Source organism: Loxodonta africana, chromosome 10 (genome assembly GCF_030014295.1).
Source record: "Loxodonta africana isolate mLoxAfr1 chromosome 10, mLoxAfr1.hap2, whole genome shotgun sequence".
NCBI classification, from domain to species: domain Eukaryota; kingdom Metazoa; phylum Chordata; class Mammalia; order Proboscidea; family Elephantidae; genus Loxodonta; species Loxodonta africana.
In genome coordinates, this window is record NC_087351.1 from 76,133,154 (window position 1) to 76,154,274 (window position 21,121).

The 21,121-nt window shown below is 39.6% G+C and overlaps 1 protein-coding gene across 1 annotated transcript in view; it reads right to left on the reverse strand.

The window, feature by feature from the left end:
* Positions 1 to 21,121, reverse strand: part of ESR2 (estrogen receptor 2) — a 54,130-nt gene that overhangs the window by 7,135 nt on the left and 25,874 nt on the right. The window contains exon 6 of the mRNA XM_003408703.4: positions 16,324 to 16,457. Coding sequence (XP_003408751.2) covers positions 16,324 to 16,457 — 134 coding nt within the window. The remainder of the gene's footprint in view (positions 1 to 16,323; positions 16,458 to 21,121) is intronic.

Consider the following 21,121-nt stretch of genomic DNA (forward strand, 5'->3'; position numbering starts at 1 on the left):
AAACTTCAATCTTTTCTCTATTTATCATGATGTTTATTGGTTCAGTGTGAAAATTTTTGTTTTATTTTATGTTAAGGCATAATCCATACTGAAGTCTTTGATCTTCATCAGTAAGTGCTTCAAGTCCTCTCCACTTTCAGCAGGGAAGGGTGTGTAATCTGCACATGTTGTTAACGAGTCTTCCTCCAACCCTGATACCCCATTCTTCTTCGTATAGTCCAGTTTCTCAGATTATTTGCTCAGCATACAGGTTGAATAAGTGTGATGAAAGGATACAACCCTGATGCACACCTTTCCTGATTTTAAACCACGCAGTATCTCCTTGTTGTGTTCAAACGAATGCCTCTTAGCCTATGTACAGGTTCTGCAGGAGCATAATTAATTGTTCTGGGATTCCTATTCTTCACAATGTTATCCATAATTTGCTATGATCCACACAGTCAGATGCCTTTGCATAGTCGATAAAACAAAGGTAAACATCTTTTCTGGTATTCTCTGCTTTCAGCCAGGATCCATCTGACATCAGCAGTGATATCCCTCTTTCCATGTCCTCTTCTGAATCCAGCTTGAATTTCCAGCAGTTCACTGTTGATGTACTGTGGCAACCATTTTTTAATTATCTTCAGCAAAATTTTACATGTGTGTGATATTAATGATATTGTTCGACAATTTATTCTATTGGATCACCTTTCTTTGGAATGGGCACAAATATGGATCTCTTCCAGTCAGTTGGCCAAGTAGCTGTCTTCCAAATTTCCTGGCATCAATGAGTGAGCACTTCCAGCATTGACTGCATCTATTTCTTGAACATCTCAATTGCTATTCCATCAATTCCTACACCCTTCTCTTTTGCCAATGCCTTCAGTGCAGCTTGGACTTCTTCCTCCAGTACCATCAGCTCTTGACATATGCTACCTCCTGAAATGGTCGAACGTCAACCAATTCTTTTTGGTACAGTGACTCTACGTATTCCTTCCATCTTGTTTTGATGTTTCCTGCGTCACTCAATATTTTGCCCGTAGAATTCTTCAATATTGCAACTCACGGACTGAATTTTTTTCTGTAGTTCTTTCAGCTTGAGAAATGCTAAGTGTGTTCTTCCCTTCTGTTTGGCTCTTTTACTTCATCATTTCTTCCATTTGCTTTAGCTATTCTATGTTCAAAAGCAAGTTTCAGAGTCTCTTCTGACATTCATTTTGGTCTTTTCTTTCTTTCTTGTCTTTTTAATGACCTTTTGCTTTCTTCCTGTATGATGTCCTTGATGTCATCTCACAACTTGTCCGGGCTTCAATTATTAGTGTTCAATGCATCAAATGTATTCTTGAGATGGTCTCTAAATTCAGATGGGATATACTTAAGGTTGTACTTCGACTCTCGTGGAGTTGTTTTCATTTTCTTCAGCTTCAATTTAAACTTGCATATGAGTATTTGGTCGTCTGTTCCGCAATTGGCCCTTAGCCTCGTTCCGACTGATGATATTGAGCTTCTCTATCGTCTCTTTCCACAGATGTAGTTGATTTGATTCCTGTGTATTCCGTCTGGTGAGGTCCACATGTATAGTCGCTGTTTATGTTGTTGAAAAGAGGTACTTCCAATGAATAGGTCATTGATCTTGCAAAATTCTATCATGTGATCTTTGGTGTCATTCCTATCACCAAGGGCGTATTTTCCAACTACTGATCTTTGTTTCCAACTTTTGCATTCCAATCACCAGTAATTATCAATGCATCTTGATTGCATGTTTGATCAATTTCAGGCTGCAAAAGTTGGTAAAAATCTTCAATTTCTTCATTTTGGGCTTTAGTGGTTAGTGTGTAAATTTGAATAATAGTCATATTAAGTGGTCTTCCTTGTAGGCAAATGGGTATCATCCCATCACTGACAGCTCTGTACTTCAGGACAGATCTTGAAATGTTCTTTTTGACAATGAATGTGGCACTGTTCCTCTTCAATTTATCATTCCCGGCATAGTAGACCATAAGATTGTCCAATTCAAAATGTCCAATACCAATCCATTTCAGCTTACTAATGCCTAGATTCATACTTTGTACATTCCACATTCTGATTATTAGTGGATATTTGCAGCTGTTTCTTCTCATTTTGGGTCGTGCCACATCAGCAAATGAAGGTCCTGAAAGCTTTAGTCCATCCATGTCATTAAGATCAACTCTACTTTGAGGAGGCAGCTCTTCCCGAGCTGTATTTATGTGCCTTCCCACCTGAGAGGCTCATCTTCCAGCACTACATCAGACAATGTTCCCCTGCTATTCATAAGGTTTTCACTGGCCAGTTTTCTTAGATGTAGATCATCAGATCCTTCTTCCTAGTATGTCTTAGTTTGGAAGCTCCACTGAAACCTGTCCACCATGGGTGCTTATGTTTGAAATACTGATGGCATAGCTTCCAGCATTACAGCTACATGCAAGCCACCACAGTACGACAAATTGACAGATGAGTGGTGGATTCATGTCTTACAAGCCCAGAAGCCCCTTATTGCTTTCTCCAGCCAACCGGCTCACTTTGTTCTCCACAGTAGCTCTTTGAACCTCTCAACGTCCCCCACAGGAAGAAACAGGCCTGTCTTCCCACTGCAGAGGAAACAAGCCCACACCCCACCCAATGTGTCAGAATGCAGACCTACCCAGATGGCTCCCTTCAATGACTTCCCAGCATTCTTGGCGTAAAATCCAAACCACCTGGTGCAGCTATCGAGCATACCAGTCTCTCCCTGCTCTACCCAGCTTCAGTTCTCATCACATATCACCTTGAACCCTACTTTCAATTCCTTGAACATGTAATGCACTGAACATGCTTAACTTTCTTCCTAGGAATTCTCTCCTTTCTCCTTCCCTTACTCTTTCCTTCCCCCCTTCTCCACCTTCCCCCTTTCTTTTGCTTATCTATATCCATTCCTCCTTCAGACATAAGCCTGGCCATGAACTTCCTTCTGGAAGCCTCCCATGTCCTCCCCACCATCCTGCCCTAAGTCTGGAGTAGGTTCCTCCATGAAGCTCCAACAGTGCCCTGTGCACCCCCAGAAAAGGGTGCCATCTTGTCCTGCATGCTGGGTGTCTGCCTCGTCCTCACACACCCCCACGGCCACCATCCCACCCTTAGCTGGATTGGACATAAGTGCTCTGAGGACACAGACTCTGTCTATCTTGGTTGTCATATGTCCCCATCATCTAGCACACCTCACATAGAGTAAACACTCACACCACAAGATTTAGATTGAATTCACATAGATTTAAATTTCTGTATTTTTTTAGCCAACCACGCTCTGTTAGGTACACACACAAGAAATTACTGATCAAATAAAAGTATGGACAGAATTATTTTAAGCTTACTTTCTCTAAAATTGTTCCCAGCTGCATTAATAAGTTCTTTCTTTTAACTACCTTCTAGTCTGTTCTGCTACGTGACACATGCTCCATGAATTTCTATGGCTGTAAAGAGATTTTTATGTCTTTGGATACTAAAAAGTCAATCTTGTCTACCTGTAGATGCCTCAGCCCAAAGTGACAAAGATTCAAAATACAAAAATAAATCCTCGGCTTATACATGAATGTTCCTGGCAGCATTATTCATAACAGCCAGAAGTGGAAACAATCTAAATGTCCATCATCTGATGAATGGATAAGAAAAAGGTGGAATCTCCATATCATGGAATATTATTCAAAATGAACAGGAATGAAGTACTGATAAACCAGAACATAATGAACCTTGAAAATATTATGCTAAGTTAAAGAAGCCAGGTATAAAAAGCCACACATCATATGATGTCCGGGATAGGCAAATCTACAGAATAGGAAGATTAGTGGTTGCCTAGGGCTGGGGGAGAGGGAAATGCGGAGTGACTGCTTACTATGGTTACAAGCTTTCTGGTTTCTTTGTTTTCTTCCCCCCCGCCCTTTTTTTAAAAAAGGGAAATAATTTTACTGTGGTAAAATATATATAACAAAATATTTGCCACTGTAACCATTTCTAAGTGTACAATTCAATGACATTAATTATATTCACCATGTTGTACAACCATTGCTACCATCTATTCCCAAAAGCTTTTCATCACCCCAAACGGAAACTCAGCAGGCCTTTAGGCAATAACAGGGTTTCTTTTGGGGGATGACGAAAATGCTCTAAAACTGATGGTGATGATGGCTGCACAACTCTATGAATATACTAAAAACGATTGAACTGCATACCTTAAATAGGTGAATTGTATGATATGTGAATTATATCTCAATAAAGCTGTTGTTAAAAAGGGTAATAAAATAAATCCATGGAACAAAAATGACAGTAACATAAAAGCCCCTTGGTGCTTCCTTGAGTCTGTCCAAGGCTCCCTTGGGAGGAGGTATGTTGGTTATAGGGTTGACTCCTTCCTAAAGCAACGGTCATTGCTCAGGGCAGGCCCTGGGCCTTCTGCAGGTTATGGGGGCAGCACCACCCCACACAAAGAGCCTTCAGGTCCTGGGATCCATCAAGGGTTTAGGGACGAGAGAAGAGGGGATCCAATGTTGAAAATGTATATGCTGTATCAGTTTATTACATGGGGAAAATTTAACTTACACAAAATCATCCCGGGAAGGAATCAGACTGAAGAACACCCATTCTGCTCCTGACTTTCCCTTTGGCCATCAGTACAGGGCCTGCGCTTTGGGTATTATTTGCGAACTCTCTCACTCATCCAACTCATGTGCACAGAGTGACTGCTAAGTGGCAGACTCTGGGCAGGGGCAAGGATGAGACACAAAGTCCCTGCCCTCGGGATGCTCGCTGCCCAATCAGACACAGGAAACAACAAAAAGTAACCTCCCTCCCACATCAAAAAAGTAAAAACATCAGTTAGGATTCATTTTGGAACAAAATTAAATTACTTTTCATGAAACTGAAGAAATATAGCAAAAAAAAAAAAAAAAGGCAAGATCTTGGCACAATGCCCCACACATACCAGAGAAAGTAAAATAAAATCAAGGACACAACTCTCCCTTTATCTCCTGGGAACAGCTGTGTGTTCCTCTCACGGGCCCACCTGGTGACACTCTGAGCAGCGCATGGGGGGAGACAGGCAAGCCTCCAAGATTTGCCATGCCCTCGGTGTTCAAAGGATGAAGAAATAAGTTTTTTCTGACTGAAGGCCACTAACTCAGAAAATCTAAAGTGTTTAATAAAAATCCCAGAATACCAACCAAAGGAAAAAACTTCTGGCTTTTGAAAGGCATAATGGTGTGTGTATATGTGTGTGTGTTTTGAAGAAAGGAACCTCTAGCCATAACTCATCTTCTTAACACCTAGCCTCAGCACTATAAGAACAGACTGGCATTCTGAAACAAGCAGGCCAGTATTCAACAGTGCTTTGCCTCTGCGTTCTTGATCAATAGGAGAGAGCCCCTCTTTCCTTTTAAGCATCCTCCTGTGTGTCCTTTTGTGCCTTTGCCTTCGCCACCCACACATTTCATTAGAACTCGCCTCATAAACCCAGCTTGAGTTAATGCCTCTTAATAACTTTCTTAATGCAAAGTAGGATTGCCTGGTTTCAACCCTCTATTTCTTTCATTTCTTGGCAAAGAATTTTGACTATACCATGGACTCCCAAAAGAACGAACAAATTTGTCCTGGAGGAAGTATAGCCAGAATGCTCCTTAGAAGCAAGGGTGTGAGACTTCATCTAACGTACTTTGGGCATGTCATCAGGAGAGACCAATCACCGGAGAAAGACATCATTCTTGGTAAAGGGTCAGCACAAAACAGGGAGCCCCTCACTCAATGAGATGGATGACACAGTGGCTGCAACAATGGGCTCAAACATAACAATTGTGAGGATGGCCAGGACTGGCCACCATTTCCTTCTGTTATACATAAGGTTGCTATGAGTCAGAGCCAACTCGACAGCACCTAACAACAACAATTCCTTTCGTTTAATGAAAAATTTCACCCTTTTCAAGTCTTAAAGTTCCTTATATATTCCTAATTTAAAATATTTTTAAAGACTAAATGTTATTATTTACTGATTGGTTCTACTCTATTTCCTAAATTTAGCACCCTTTCTACTTCTCTCCAAAACCAAAAACAAACCAAACCCATTGCCGTCGAGTCGATTCCAACTCATAGCGACCCTATATGAGTACTTCTATCCAAGGTAGGGAAACCCCGGTGGTGTAGTGGCTAAGAGCTATGCTGCTAACCACAAAGGTCAGCAGTTCGAATCCACCAGCCAGTCATTGGAAACCGTATGGGGCAGTCCTACTCTGTCCTATAGGGTTGCTATGAGTCGGAATCGACTCAATGGCAACGGGTTTGGGTTTTTTTTTTTTTTTTTAATCCAGGGTAGGATTTATTTAGTCAAGTTCCTGGATGACAAGATGACATGAGTATGTTGTTACATTAATTACAGCACTTGTAAAACACCTTTGAGTTTATAAAACACTTCAAATATTGGAAGTTGCCTCTGAGTTTCAGGAGAAGAATCCAAAGGCTGAATATAATACAGTAGCTTCCAGGTAACCTGGGATATAGGTATAGAATATATAAGGATATACATATATACACACACACGTATGGTGAATAATTCAAAGGTGTTATGGGTTGGATTGTGTCCCCCACAAAAAATGTTGAAGTCCTAACCCCTGGTCTCTGTGAATGTGACCTTCTTTGGAAAAAGTCTTTAAAGATATTATCAGTTAATATAAGGTCATACTGGAGGAGGGTGGGTCTTAATCCCATCCAAGTTGTTTCTCACAAAAGAGAAGAACAGACACAGAGAGTTAGGTGGAAGAAGGATGGCCATGTGACTACAGAGGCAGATGCATACCAAGGAATACCAAGGATTTCCAGGAACCACCAGAAGCTAGGGGAGAGGCATGGAACAGTTTCTCTTTCAGAGTTCCCAAGAGGAATCAACAAGGCCAATACCTGGATTTGGACTTCTAGCCTCCAAAACTGTTCGACAATAAATTTCAAAATACTAAACCAAACCCAGTGCGGTCGAGTCATTTCCGACTCATAGCGACCCTATAAGACAGGGTAGAACTGCCCCATAGAGTTTCCAAGGAGCGCCTGGAGGATTCGAACTGCCGACCCTTTGGTTAGCACCTGTAGCACTTAACCACTACACCACCAGGGTTTCCTTAAAAATACTACTTAGTGGTATTTTGTTATGGCAGCCCTAGGAGACTAAGACAAACAGAAGGGAGGTGGAAGAGGATTGCTGAGAGAGAAGGCGCTAGAATGGCACCACCCTTTCCCTGGCCTCCCTATAGAGAGGGAGGTGTGCCTCTTCTTAAACTTAGCAAGGATCAGACCTCTGATTAATTGTATGAGTGTATATCCCTTGTTCTAGGGCAAAAGCACTCTCTCTAGCTCTTTTTGACATCCTTTGTATTTGCAAGTTATTTACACACGCCAGGAACTTGATAAATATTTTGCTGAACGGAAATTTAGTTGGATAATCAAGTTAATTTTCATTCCATATCATACCCACTAGTAGTAGGGGCACATAACCCAGAAGTATGCAACTATTTAAAGCACAACTACTGACAAACCCTGGCCTGGGCACCCAGCGTGCTGATGGCAGCGGAGACCTGACTGGCATAATCCCACCTTGAGCATGTCACATACAAAGGAAAACAGGAGCCAAACCTATCCAGGAAACCAACCACCTCCAGGCAGCCCAATGCTTACTTAACCCAACAAGGCCAGATAGAAGCAGCCAAACAGCAGCCATCAGAGATTTTGCTGTCCTAAGATGGGACATAGAATGTTCACAGTCTTATGACTTTAAAAGACTTAACCCACTTCTCCTCTCCTTACCCTCATCACCCCAAGTCTCTACCACATGCTACATTTGGTTTCCTCCCTGGCAGTAAACCTCTTCCACTAAGTCCTCAAGATTTGGTCTCTTAGTCTTTTTTTCTATTTTGCTTTTATTATATTCTTTAAAGGTTCATTGAGATATAATTGACATAAAATAACCTAGACATATTTAATGTGTATGCTTTGGTGAGTGTGTGTGTGTATATATATATATATATACACACACACACACGCTGCTGAAACCAGCATTACAATAAAAAAATGAACACATCTGTCACACCTAAAAGCTTTTTTGTGTCTCTTGGAATATATTCCTTCCTCCCACCCCTCACCCAAACCCCAGGTAACCACTCATCTGCTTTCTGTCACTATAGATTCATTTGCTTTTTCTAAAATTTTATATAAATGGGGTCACACCTTATGTACTCTTTCATATCTGGTTTCTGTAATTCAACGTAATTATTTTGAGATTTATCTATGCGGTTGCATGTATCAGTAGCTCAACCCTTTTTACTGATGAGTAGCATACCATTGTATGGACACTCCACAGTTCGTTTATTCATTCGCCTATTGATACACATTTGGGTTGTTACCAATTTGTGGCTGTTACAAATAAAGCTGCTATGAACATTTGTGTACAAGTTTTTGTATGAATATATGCTTTTGTCTCTCTTTGGTAATTACCAAGGAGCTGAAAGACTGGGTCTTCTGGTAGTTGTATGCTTAGCTTTGTAAGAAAATGCCAAACAGGTTTTCAAAGTAGTTATACTTTACATTCCCACCAACAGTGTATGAGAGTTCCAGTGGCTCCACATTCTCACAAACACTTGATATAGTCAGTCTTTTTTTAACTTTAGCCTTTCTATTGGGTGTATAGTGGTTTCTCGTTTGAGTTTTAATCTGCATTCCCTAATGAATAACGATTTTGCACATCATTTCATGTAATTATTTGTATCAATATATCTTCTTTGATGAAATATCTGTTCAATTATTTGTTCATTTTAAATTGCGTTGTTTTTCTTATTGAGTTGTAAGAGTTCTTTATATGTCTGAAAATGTTTTTATTTTGCCTTTATTTTTTAAAGACTTTTTCATTGTGCAAAGTATTCTATATTGATGTTTTTTCTTTAAGTACTTTAAAGACATTATTCCCCTGTCTTCTTGACTTGCAGTTCAGAAGAAAATTTTGCTGTCATCCATGTCTTTGTTCTTCCGTAATACGTCTTTCTTCTTTGGCTGCTTTTTAAAAAGATTTTCTCTTTATCACTGGTTTCAAGCAATTTGATTATGATGTGACTTAGTGTGGTTTTCTTACACTTGGGATTGACTGTGCTTCTTGGATCTGTTTATGTTTTCATTAAATTTGGAAATTTTTCAACCACTGTTTCTTCAAATATTTTTCTACACCCTCCTTCTTCAGGGAATCCAATTACATGTAAATTAAACAACTGTAGTGGTCCCATAGCTCACTAATGCTCTGCACATTTTTTTAAATTCTTTTCTCTTTCCATTTATTTTTTGATAGTTTCTATTGCTATGTCTTCACATTGACTAATATTTTTTTTCTGCTATGCCCAATCTGCTGTTAACCTTATCCAGGCATAGTTTTAACATCTAGAAATTCAATTTGAGTGTTTCATATTTCCCATGTCTCTCTTTAACATGCTTATGCTTTCCTCCACCTCTTGAACATAGAGAATATAGCTATAGTAACTGTTTTAATGTCCTTGTCTATTAATTCTGTCATCTATATCACTCAGGTATTTTTCAATTGATTGATTTTTCTCCTGATGATAGGTCATATTTTCCTGCTTCTTTGTGTGGTAGGTAATTTTTGATTGGTTACCAGACATTGTGAATTTTACCTTGCTGGGTGCTGGATATTCTTGAATTCTTTCAAATATATTTCAACTTTATTCTATGGCATAGTTAAATTACCTGGCAATAGTTTGATCTTTTCAAGGCTTGCTTTTAAGCTTTGTTCGGCAAGATTTAGTGTAGGGTTAATTTTGCCCCATTACTCAGGCAATAGAAGGAGTCTGTGTAGCACAAGTGATTTGCAATCGGCTGCTAACCGAAAGGTTGACAGTTCAAACCCACCCAACAACTCCACGGAAGAAAGTCCTGTTGGACTGCTTCTGTAAAGATTATAGTCAAGAAAACCCTATAGAACAGTTCTACTCTGTAAAGCATGAGGTCACCATGAATTGGAATTGATTCGATGGCAATGGGTTTATTTACTCACTCAGGCAATACCCTCTGAGTGTTCTACCCAATGTCCAGTGTATTATAAGGTTTTCCCCTCTAGCTCATGAGAACATGAAATACTCCTGGCCCCGTGTGAACTCTAGGGATTATTTGACTTTTTTTCTGGTGGTTTTTTCACTGCCCTTGATTAGTATCTCTACAAGTATGCACTAATTAGTATCCAGCTGAAGACTTGATGACCCTCTGCAGATCTCCAGAGCTCTCTCCATATACACCTCTTTGCTCTTCAAGACTCTCCCCTGCAAAGGCTAGCAGCCTTGGCCTTCCCAAATTCACAACTCTGCCTTCTCACTTGGGAAACCCTGGTAGCGTAGTGGTTAAGTGCAACGGCTGCTAACAGCAGTTCAAATACGCTAGGCACTCCTTGGAAACTCTACGGGGCAGTTCTACTCTATCCTATAGGGTTGCTATGAGTCAGAAGCGACTCGACGGCGTTGGGTTTTGGTTTTTGGCCTTCTCACTTTAGGAAGACCACTGTTCTTTACCTGGGTTCTCCCTTTCTGCTTTTCAGCCTTGAAACTGACTTTAGGCATAAGCTGGCCAATTGAACGGTTTACCAGGTTTGTGTCCCTTCTCTTGGGTATCACTGTCCTGTGGCCTGTTTTCCAATGTCTATTTTATATATTCTGTCAGGTTATCTATTTGTTAATGTGGGAAGGTAAATTCCATCCTTATTTGTTTGTTTGTTTTTAATTTAATGCTACAAATCATCTAAAAGAAAGAGCCTATGCCTCTGAATCCTTAAAATTTAGCATAGGAAAGATCCACTTCTCCTTACAGTGGAAATTTTCCAATAGCAACAGAATCCCTTTTTCCCAACAACAATGCAGAACAGAATAAAGTTATCTTGACAAGCATTGTGACTACCAGGCAGAGAAGGAACTTCCTTAAAAGAAAATCTCTTAAATTGGGATCTACCACAACCAAATTCTTTCATTTACTACCACAAGTGGTAATTACATTACATGCTCCCTTGTTCTCTGTAATTCTCTTAATATGGTGGTTCTGTCAGATAGGAGGAGGAAAGCCATAGCCTCAGTCTTTTCCGTTTGCACAGATGCTGTTTCTAGCTTTTGACAACAACACAATATGATGTCTCAGAGGCTAAAATGACTGTAAAGAGCCTTGCCAAACAGAAGGCTTTATACTGTAAAGTGTTGTAACAACAAGCAAACTGCTTTCCAAGGAGTACTTTGACACACAGTTTTAAGTTATTTCTGAAAGTGAGAGAAGCCCCATAATCTGGCATTTGATGATCCTTTTGTGCCAGGATGGGAATGTACTTTTTTTTTTAATTGTACTTTAAATGAAACAAACTAGCATCTCATTAAACAATTAGTACACATATTGTTTTGTGACATTGGTTACCATAGGAATGTACTTTTGAAGCAAACCTTCCTTTTAACAGACAGAAATGGCAACACACTTAAGGTAACATTTGTAGGCAGGTTGAAAGAGAAGGTCAGAAAAAGGTGATTTTCTTCAGTCAATTTCAAATGTTCTGGGGGGACATTTGCTATGTGCACATCAACTTAACAGCCAATGTAAGCTGGACCCTCATATTATTAAGTAAAAGGTAAATGGTAACAATAAGTGCCAAGAAAGTGCCAAAAGCTCTGAAGCACTTAAGAGTCTTCTTGGCTTTCCCTCATATTTTCATTTGTCTGATAATTTACCATTTCTACTCACAAATTGTTTGCTTTCCAGTACTGGGGTGGGGGCTATATTGGGTGCAGGGGGATGTCCTGCTAGGCAGGTAGGGCCAGAGTGAGACCCAGCTAGGAAGCACACAAAAGTTGTCTTTGGGTCTCCGTACCTTCAGATTCCTTCTCCATGTCACCTTCTTTATCCTCCAGGGCTTTAACCATCCCCCACCCAGACCCAACCAGCTCCTGGAAAGCACCCCATGCTCTGTAGGAGAGCTACTCAAAACATGGTCTGTTACTGATCCACAAAGAGATGGGTAGAAATTGAGTGTAAGCAGTTAGAAACTTTTATAGCAATTGACAAGAGAAATTTTAAATCAGTTGAATGTAATAATGAGAAACTAAGGTGTGTACTTCGCATTTTTATTTCATTTTTCTAGTAATTCATTCTTACTGTATTTTATAAAGTAACTATAGTATAGAGTCACTATGAGTAGGAACTGACTCGACAGCAATGGGTTTGAGTTTAACTGTCTACAGAGAATTAAAAACTTAGAAAGAAAAAAAAAAGGTCCTTCACCACAAATAGTCTGATAGTTTGAGAAGCACTGCTCTGTTTCCCTTCCCTCTTTATGAAAACAATGTCTAAAGTGGAGGGCGTGGGGGTGTTAGACAAGAAATGAGTATAGGCTGGAGAGGGAAAGGTCAGTTGGCCCCAGACGAGGAGGCATTCCAGGCCCATGCAGCCACAGATTCTGCATTAAGACTTGGCTTCTGGGACTGCTGCTCTGGCTGACTTAAAAGAAAGTAGTATAATATTTCATTTCAAGATCTATCGTTTTGAATATCTATCTAACATTTCACTATCTATCCTGAAGTACAATGCTTCAGTGATAGGATAATATCCATACGCATACAAAGAAGACCAGTTCCAATTTATGCACCAACCACTGAGGCCAAAGATGAAGAAATTGAAGATTTTTACCAACTTCTGCAGTCTGAAATTCGAACATGCTATCAGGGTGCATTGATAATTACTGGAGATTGGGACGCAAAAGTTGGAAACAAAGAAGAAGGATCGGTAGTGGAAAATATGCCCTTGGTGATAGAAATGATGCCAGAGATTGAATGATAGAATTTTGCAAGACCAACAACTTCTTCACTGCAAATATCTTTTTTCAGCAACATAAACGGCAACTATACATGTCAACCTCACCAGATGGAACACACAGGAATCAAACTGACTACACCTGTGGGAAGAAACGATGGAAAAGTTCAATATCATCAGTCAGAACAAGGCCAGGGGCTGACTGTGGAACAAACCATCAATTACTCATATGCAAGATCAAGTTGAAAATGAGAACAAGTCCACGAGAGCCAAAGTAGGACCTTGAGTATATCCGACCTGAATTTAGAAACCATCTCAAGAATAGATTTGACACGTTGAACACTAATGACCAAAGACCAGACTAATCGTGGAATGACATCAAGGACATCATACACGAAGAAAGCAAGAGGTTATTAAAAAGACAGGGAGAAAAAAAAAAGACCAAAATGGACACCAGAAGAGACTATGAAAGTTGCTCTAGAACACTGAGTAGCTAAAGTGAAAGGAAGAAATGATGAAGTAAAAGAGCTGAACAGAAGATTTCAAAGGGCGGCTCAAGAAGACAAAGTGAAGTATTATAATGACATGTGCAAAGACCTAGAGATGGAAAACCAAAAAAAGCTCTGCATTTCTCAAGCTGAAAGAATGGAAGAAAAAATTAAAGTGGCAATACTGAAGGATTCTATGGGGAAAATATTAAACAACTCAGGAAGCATCTAATGAAGATGGAAGGAATACACAGAGTCACTATACCAAAAAGAATTGGTCAACGTTCAACCACTTCTGGAAGTACCATATTAGCAGGAACCAATGGTACTCAAGGAAGAAGTCCAAGTTGCACTGAAGGCACTGGCGAAAAACAAGGCTCCAGGAATTGATGCAGTACCAATTGAGATGCTTCAACAAACAAGTATTCACTTGTCTATGCCAAGAAATTTGGAAGACAGCTACCTGGCCAACTGACTGGAAGAGATCTATGTTTATGCCTATTCCCAAGAAAAGTGATCCCACCGAATGAGGAAATTATTGAACAATATCATTAATATCACACACAAGTAAAATTTTGCTGAAGATCATTCAAAAGTGGCTACAGCAGTGTATCAACAGGAAACTGCCAGAAATTCCAGCTGGATTCAGAAGAGGACGCAGAACCTGGGATATCATTGCTGATATTAGATGGATCCTGGCTGAAAGCAGAGAATGCCAGAAAGATGTTTACCTGCGTTTTATTGACTATGCAAAGGCATGCAACTGTGTGGATCACAGCAAATTATGGATAACACTGCAAAGAATGGGAATTCTAGAACACTTAATTGTGCTCATGAGGAACCTGTACATAGATCAAGAGGCAGTCATTCAAACAGAACAAGGGGATACTACGTGGTTTACAGTCAGGAAAGGTGCATCAAGGTTGTAGCCTTTCACCATACCTATTCAATCTGTATGCTGAGCAAATAATATGAGAAGCCGGACTATATGAAGAAGAATGGGGTCTCAGGATTGGAGGAAGACTCGTTAACAACCTGCGTTATGCAGATGACGCAACCTTGGCTTACTGAAAATGAAGAGGACTTGAAGCACTTACTGATGAAGATCAAAGACCTCAGCTTTCAGTATGAATTACACCTCAACATAAAGAAAACAAAAATCCTCACAACTGGACCAATAGGCAACATCATGAGAAACAGGGAAAAGGTTGAAGTTGTCAAGGATTTCATTTTACTTGGACCCACAATCAACACCCATCAAAGCAGCAGTCAAGGAATCAAAAGATGCATTGCGTTGGGTAAATCTGCTGCAAAACACCTCTTTGAAGTGTTGAAAAGCAAAGATGTCACTTTGAAGATTAAGGTGCGCCTGACCCCAGCTATGGTGTTTTCAGTCACCTCCTGTGCGTATGAAAGCTGGACAATGAATAAAGAAGACCGAAGAAGAATTGATGCCTTTGAATTGTGGTGTTGGAAAAGAGTATTGAATATACCATGGACTGCCAAAAGAACAAACAAATCTGTCTTGGAAGAAGTACAACCAGAATGCTCCTTAGAAACAAGGATGGCAAGACTATGTCTCAAATATTTTGCACATGTTGTCAGGAGGGACCAGTACCTGGAGAAGAACATCAAGTAGAGGGTCATCGAAGAAGAAGAAGACCCTCAATAAGATGGATTGACACACTGGCTACAACAAAGGGCTCAAGCATATAACAATGATTGTGAGGATGGTGCAGGACTCGGCAGTGTTTCGTTCTGTTGTACATAGGGTCACTACGAGTCGGAGCCAACCCGACAGCACCTAACAGCAACTAGTATAATATGATATCAGAGATAACTGTTGTTTCAAATATTAAGCTCTAAGATACTCCCCTGCCCAAACCTCTTCCATGGCTGTTGAATGCCCAAAGCAGCAGTTTTCAGCTTAGGGTGTGCAGCATAATCTCAGCACTGCCTTTTCCACCTCCCCTCTGGCTGTCCACTGGATGACTTGCAGCTCCAGGCTCATCCAGGTTCTTTCATTCCTCCACACCTACTTCTTATGCCTGCCCAGCTAACATCTGCTCATCCTTCATCACTCTCCTCTGCAACCATCTAGTATCTCTCCTCCTTCTATTTTCCTATAAATGAAAACCAAAACCCACTGCTGTTGAGTGGATTCCAACTCATAGCGACCCCACAGGACAGAGTAGAACTGCCCCATAGGGTTTACAAGGACCGGCTGGTGGATTTGAACTGCTGACATTTTGGTTAGCAGTCAAGCTCTTAACCACTGCGCCACCAAAAAACAAAAAAACAAACAAACAAACCCGGTGCCGTCAAGTCAATTCCAACTCACAGCAACCCTATAGGACAGAGTAGAACTGCCCCATAAAGTTTCCAAGGAGCATCTAGCAGGTTCGAGCTGCTGACCCTTTGGTTAGCAGCCGTAGCACTTAACCACGACACCACCAGGGTTTCCTGCACCACCAGGGTTCCCTATTTTTCTATAGTACTCTGTATATTTTTTTTACTCTGTATATACTTTAGTATAGCACTGAGATCATTATATTTATTGATTTGTTTTCTCTCCTCCCTATATTTTTTTTTTTATACTTTGAGTTATTTGAGGGCAGGACTGTATCTTAAGTCTCTTTATTGAATGAGTTAATGAATGAATATATCTTCAAAAGCAAAACCCAAATCAGGGCATATAAATACCTGTCAACCATGTAAAAGCATGAAAAAAGGCCGGAAGGTAACCATTTTAAAGTTAGTTTCCAGCAAGTGGCTAGAGCTACTTTTTAAATTGACTGCGAGTAATTTACCCAATGAATAATTTACATTCCAAAGCTAACTACAGTTGAAATCCCTGTAAGATAAAACAGAAAAGGCAGGAAAAACTGCCATTTCCCCCTTTTAGATAGAATAAGAAGTTCAATACTCTTCTTAACGCCATGCTATTCCAGAAACAGCATCTCTCCCCCATAAAACACAACCCAGCTGTGTGGTTACTCACTGGAGTTGAGGAGGATCATGGCCTTGACACAGAGATACTCCTTGTGTTGGAGTTTCAACTCGCGAAACCTTGAAGTCGTTGCCAGGAGCATGTCAAAGATTTCCAAAATTCCTTCTACACACTTCCCCTCATCCCTACAAAAGATCATTTGGAAATTTAAGGAATGTGCGACTTCAGGCAATCATCAAAAGCATTAAGGAGTATTATCTTTTTAGTCTCAAATTTCATCTTGTACCTCCTTTAACTCTCACAAGATGTATGTTAATGAGACCATACCTAGTGATGTAAAATTACTAGAATTATCTTTAATTCTAGTGAAAGAAGACAGTAAACACTTGGATAAATACTATTCAGGCAAGTGGAACTACATTCTCCTTCTACCTATTTACCAAATGTTTTCTTAAATACCATTTCTGTTGATTATTTTTCCATCTAAATTGTTTCAGCCATCCAGCCCTAGATATGACACATATTATGAAAATCAGACATCCCATTCTCTCATTAAAATACCTGGAGTGTTAATGAGGAAGACTCAACACTACGGAAGCAAATATCTAAAGAAGAAATAATCCTTCATGTCTAGAGCTTGACTCTCACTTCCTGTTGGTCACTTAGAAACTGGTGGAACAACTAAGAGAAATTTAAGTGCAATTGGAAAGAACCTAATATGACATACAAAGAAATCACGATCAAATAGGAATTATTAGATTAGAATCAGGAAAGAAAGGTAGAAATGGAGATGTAGACATTTTTGAGTTGCTGGCGATTATTTTTAAGCAAAAGTTTCAGACAAACTTTGACTGAACCATATAATCAAAATTCTTTTGATCACTTCTTTATAAAAATGAATTGTTTGAAGTATAATTTTGAAGTAAATTACTTGAACTTTATCTAGAAGATACCAACTCCTATTCACTCCAGCCAGACACACATTATTCCACCCCTCTACTCTCAAAGAACTTCTGTTGTCACCAGTTATAGAGTTATTGGAAGTCCTTAACAAGTAGTTAGATGGTTTTGCCACAAAACCTTCACTCGCTCCTAAAAGCCTACAATGCACGGTGATGGGCAGCCACAGCTAAGGTTAAGCTGCGAACCAAAAGGTTGGCAGTTCAAATTCACCAGCTGGTCCTTGGAAACCCTATGGGGCAGTCCTACTCTGTCCTGTAGGGTCACTATGAGTCAGAATCAACTCCATGGCAACAGGTTTAGGGTTTTTTTTTAGCAGTTCCTTAAGGGGGCTTGAGGACTGGCAAAGAACCTCTTCCCCTTCTCCCAACCCAAGACATTTCTAGTGATTGTAGTATTGGGGAAGGGGCCTTGGAAAAATCCAGATAAACTGACACTGCTGGGTACCTCCTATCTTGGGAAGGCTTTCCGTTTAAGTACAGTGCTATTCAAGGCCCCTCAACAGGTTCCCACTTTCTGGTACATTCACACTCTAGAAAATTCACCAACACAAAAAGAGAAAAGCTTTGGCCAATTGAGGCTTTCCAAAAATGCACAGGTTAAGTGATAAAACACCAGCTCCCCCTAGAAGTCACTTGCAGGAAAAGGCCACCTTCGAGAATCACAGCCCACCTTCCCCATGCCCCATCACTCTACCTCACTAACCCCTCCCTGCTCTGGGCCATTCCAGGCAGCCTGCACACCCTGCACATAGTAGATGCACAAGAAATACTTATTCGCTGAATACCCCTCATGTCACATTGTCAAGTTACTCTGCCTGGGGGCAATAATTACCGGAAATTGTAATTGCTGCACTTGAGGACATTTGATACCGAGATTATTTTTAAAACATCTCTGAGGGGAAAAAAACAAAACACCATCAAGTCCTGCATTGATGGTTTAACAGTTTGGCTATTCTTCTGTGAGACACAAAGTCAGAGGTGGGATTGTGTCCGTCCTGCTCCCCTCCCCACCCACCCACCGCAGGTAGTGTGGTAAGGGGATTCATCTGAAATCAACCCTGTTTTCCAGAGTTGCAAGCTCTGACTAAGAACAGTCTCTTAAGTATTGAAATCAGTACCCTTTCCTCTTTAAAATACATGTCATTTTCAATGCAAATTAATATTTCAAAAACGGAGGTGGTGAAGCTCACATTCCAAGGGATCTTAAGCCCTGATAAATGCTGCAGCTAACACCAATTGGAACATCTGTACCTCATGGAAAAGGCGAAATTCTAAACCAGTTCTAAAGAACTAGATTTGATTGCTTTCTTTTTAGCAGGTGTGACAGGCAATGGCCTCCTTCAAGGTATGGCATGGTTAGAATATTTTATGCACTTTGCAGGTTGTAGGAATCAAATACATTTCTAGAAAATTACATGAGAAATATAGGGGGAATAAGGCACAATACCTCTAAAATGACACCCTAATAAAGTTTTAATTTAAGATGCGTTATACAGAAGAGAGTGGAGAAGGACTTTAAAATAACAAATTAATGACATCTATTTCACTTATTTTATAACTATGGATTGAAAATGAATTATGAGTAAGAAATTAGGACAGGACTAAAAGATCTGAATTAAAGATAAGGTACATACAATTTGAATATTAAAATATTGAAACAATATACCAATCAAACCAACCTACTCATGAAAATTTACTTTTGTACACCATTTGTGCATAAACTAGTGTTAAATAAAAATAAATGTATAATTATATGTGCAACATATCATTGTTTGATAACCATTCCTTTATAAAAGAAATCCACTTCTTTGTAAGAATGAGTTGGCTTTGCTTTGGGAGACACTATTTTGTACCTACAAAATATATCTTCTGACAGCACACCTGTGCTTACAGGTCACAGTTTACCTCTGTGTATGTGGCAGTGGGACAGGACACTCAAGGCTTACCACACAGAAAGGACTCGATAAATCTGTATTGAACTGAAGTGAAAATTACCTGGGTAAAAATGACAAGTGAAAGTTCTGTGGGTATCATGAAGAAAAGCCGTATATATAAACAACTAATGTGAGTGCACACTCAGTACATTCACAATTAATTACGTGATTCCACAGAGCTCTGCACTTGCCCACAATGGGGCCCAAGCCCAGGCCCAAATCTCTATTGACTTTTTAATAACATTTCACATTAGACAAGTTCCTGTTGATGCTAAAGACACAAAAATGTCTTAGCATATATGATTTTTTTTGAGCGAACAGAAGCTCAGATTCCGTGGTAGATCTTCACATGAATTTATGATTCTAAGGGTTACTAAAAGAAGAACTACCTTGTTAGAAATAGGTTGAGATAACCGGATTTTCCTCTCATCCTCAGTAGATTCAAGTTTTCTCTCTGCAGAAGCCTCAACAAGAATAAAGGGAAACAGAAATTATAGTCTCAGTATCCACAAATGGGCTAATTTAGCTGTATTCACTGCTTACACGCTTATGCCACCACTTGAAGGAACTCTGATAGGACAATTCGGCAAAAGACAGTTATTTTCAAGTAGTATGATGGTTATTTACTCACTTTGCAAAAAGATTCATAATATAACTGGCTTCATTATGGGGCATGATTCCTGAATTTGTAAAAAAATTTTGAATAAGCAACTTCTTCAGGTAACTACCTATTACATTAAAAGTGCACTAAGAAACTGTCTTATACTTGAAATCCTAGACTTCACAAAGTTAATGTGTTAAAAACAATACAGATTGCAACAAAAGATAAACACCAGTAGGCATATCAAAAAATGCTTGCTCAATATGAATGTGTTTAAAATTCCCAAGAACACCTCTTTTATATGCAAGCTAATATATTAGATTTATATGTTGTATAAAGACTTTCAAATATTTATAGGCAGTAATGTGAGTCTATCAGAAGTAACTTGTAAGAAAAATGGTTTTTTGTTGTTGTTGTTGTTGTTTCTTTCTTCTATTACATAGCTAAAAGGTAGGATGTACATCGACTTAAAATAACTTATACACATATTCACAGAGTTAACCCACAGAGAGAAAGAAGAGAGGTAACTAAACCAAAAACCAGGAATGAAACAATCACTGAAAATAAACACTAAATTTGGAGTCAATTTAGATATTAAGACAAAACATAAAATAATATAATCTCAATGTCTGATAAAGCAAATGTACTGGTTCATCAAAGGGTGGAATTTTCTAGCACTAATTTTTTTTTTAATTTCTAGGAAAATTATATGTACATATTTATGTACGTGTACATGTGGGGGCTGACGGGGTACAGCTTTATTTAAAACACCAAGCAGAGCATAATGAATGAGTGAATGAATTAAGGAGAGCAATAGTTTGGCTCGGTGCTTAGCTTTTCACCTTGCCTTGCAACATGACACCCTGAGGTGACAGCAGGAGGAGGGGCCTTCTGAAGTAGGCAGGGTAGAGTAGGGCTGTTCTAAGACAAAAGAACAAAGTAGAAAGTTAGTCTTTAGCCTCCTCCTCTTTCTGCTTCTTGCTCTTTATCCTGCTGAGAAGCAAAAAACTGCTGCAGATAGGAGTGTGGACTACAGAACCAGAGCCCCAGCTCCATCTCAACAACTTACCACCCTGTAACTGTGGGCAAGTTACTTAGCCTCCCATTTCATATCTGAAGGATAGGAATAATAATGATATTTACTCCCAAGGTTAAATGAAGACTGAGAAGATTAAATGAATGAACACATGTCAAGTGCTTAAGATGGAGCCTGGCACAAATAAGCCCATAAGTTAGCTATTTTGATTGTTACTGAATAGTCTGATGCCCCGAGCTTCCTCTGTGGTTTTCCATCTGGGTTTGTTCCTGCTTGAGCCACATCCCGTGCTCCAGCTCTTCCCAAAGGCTCTGTG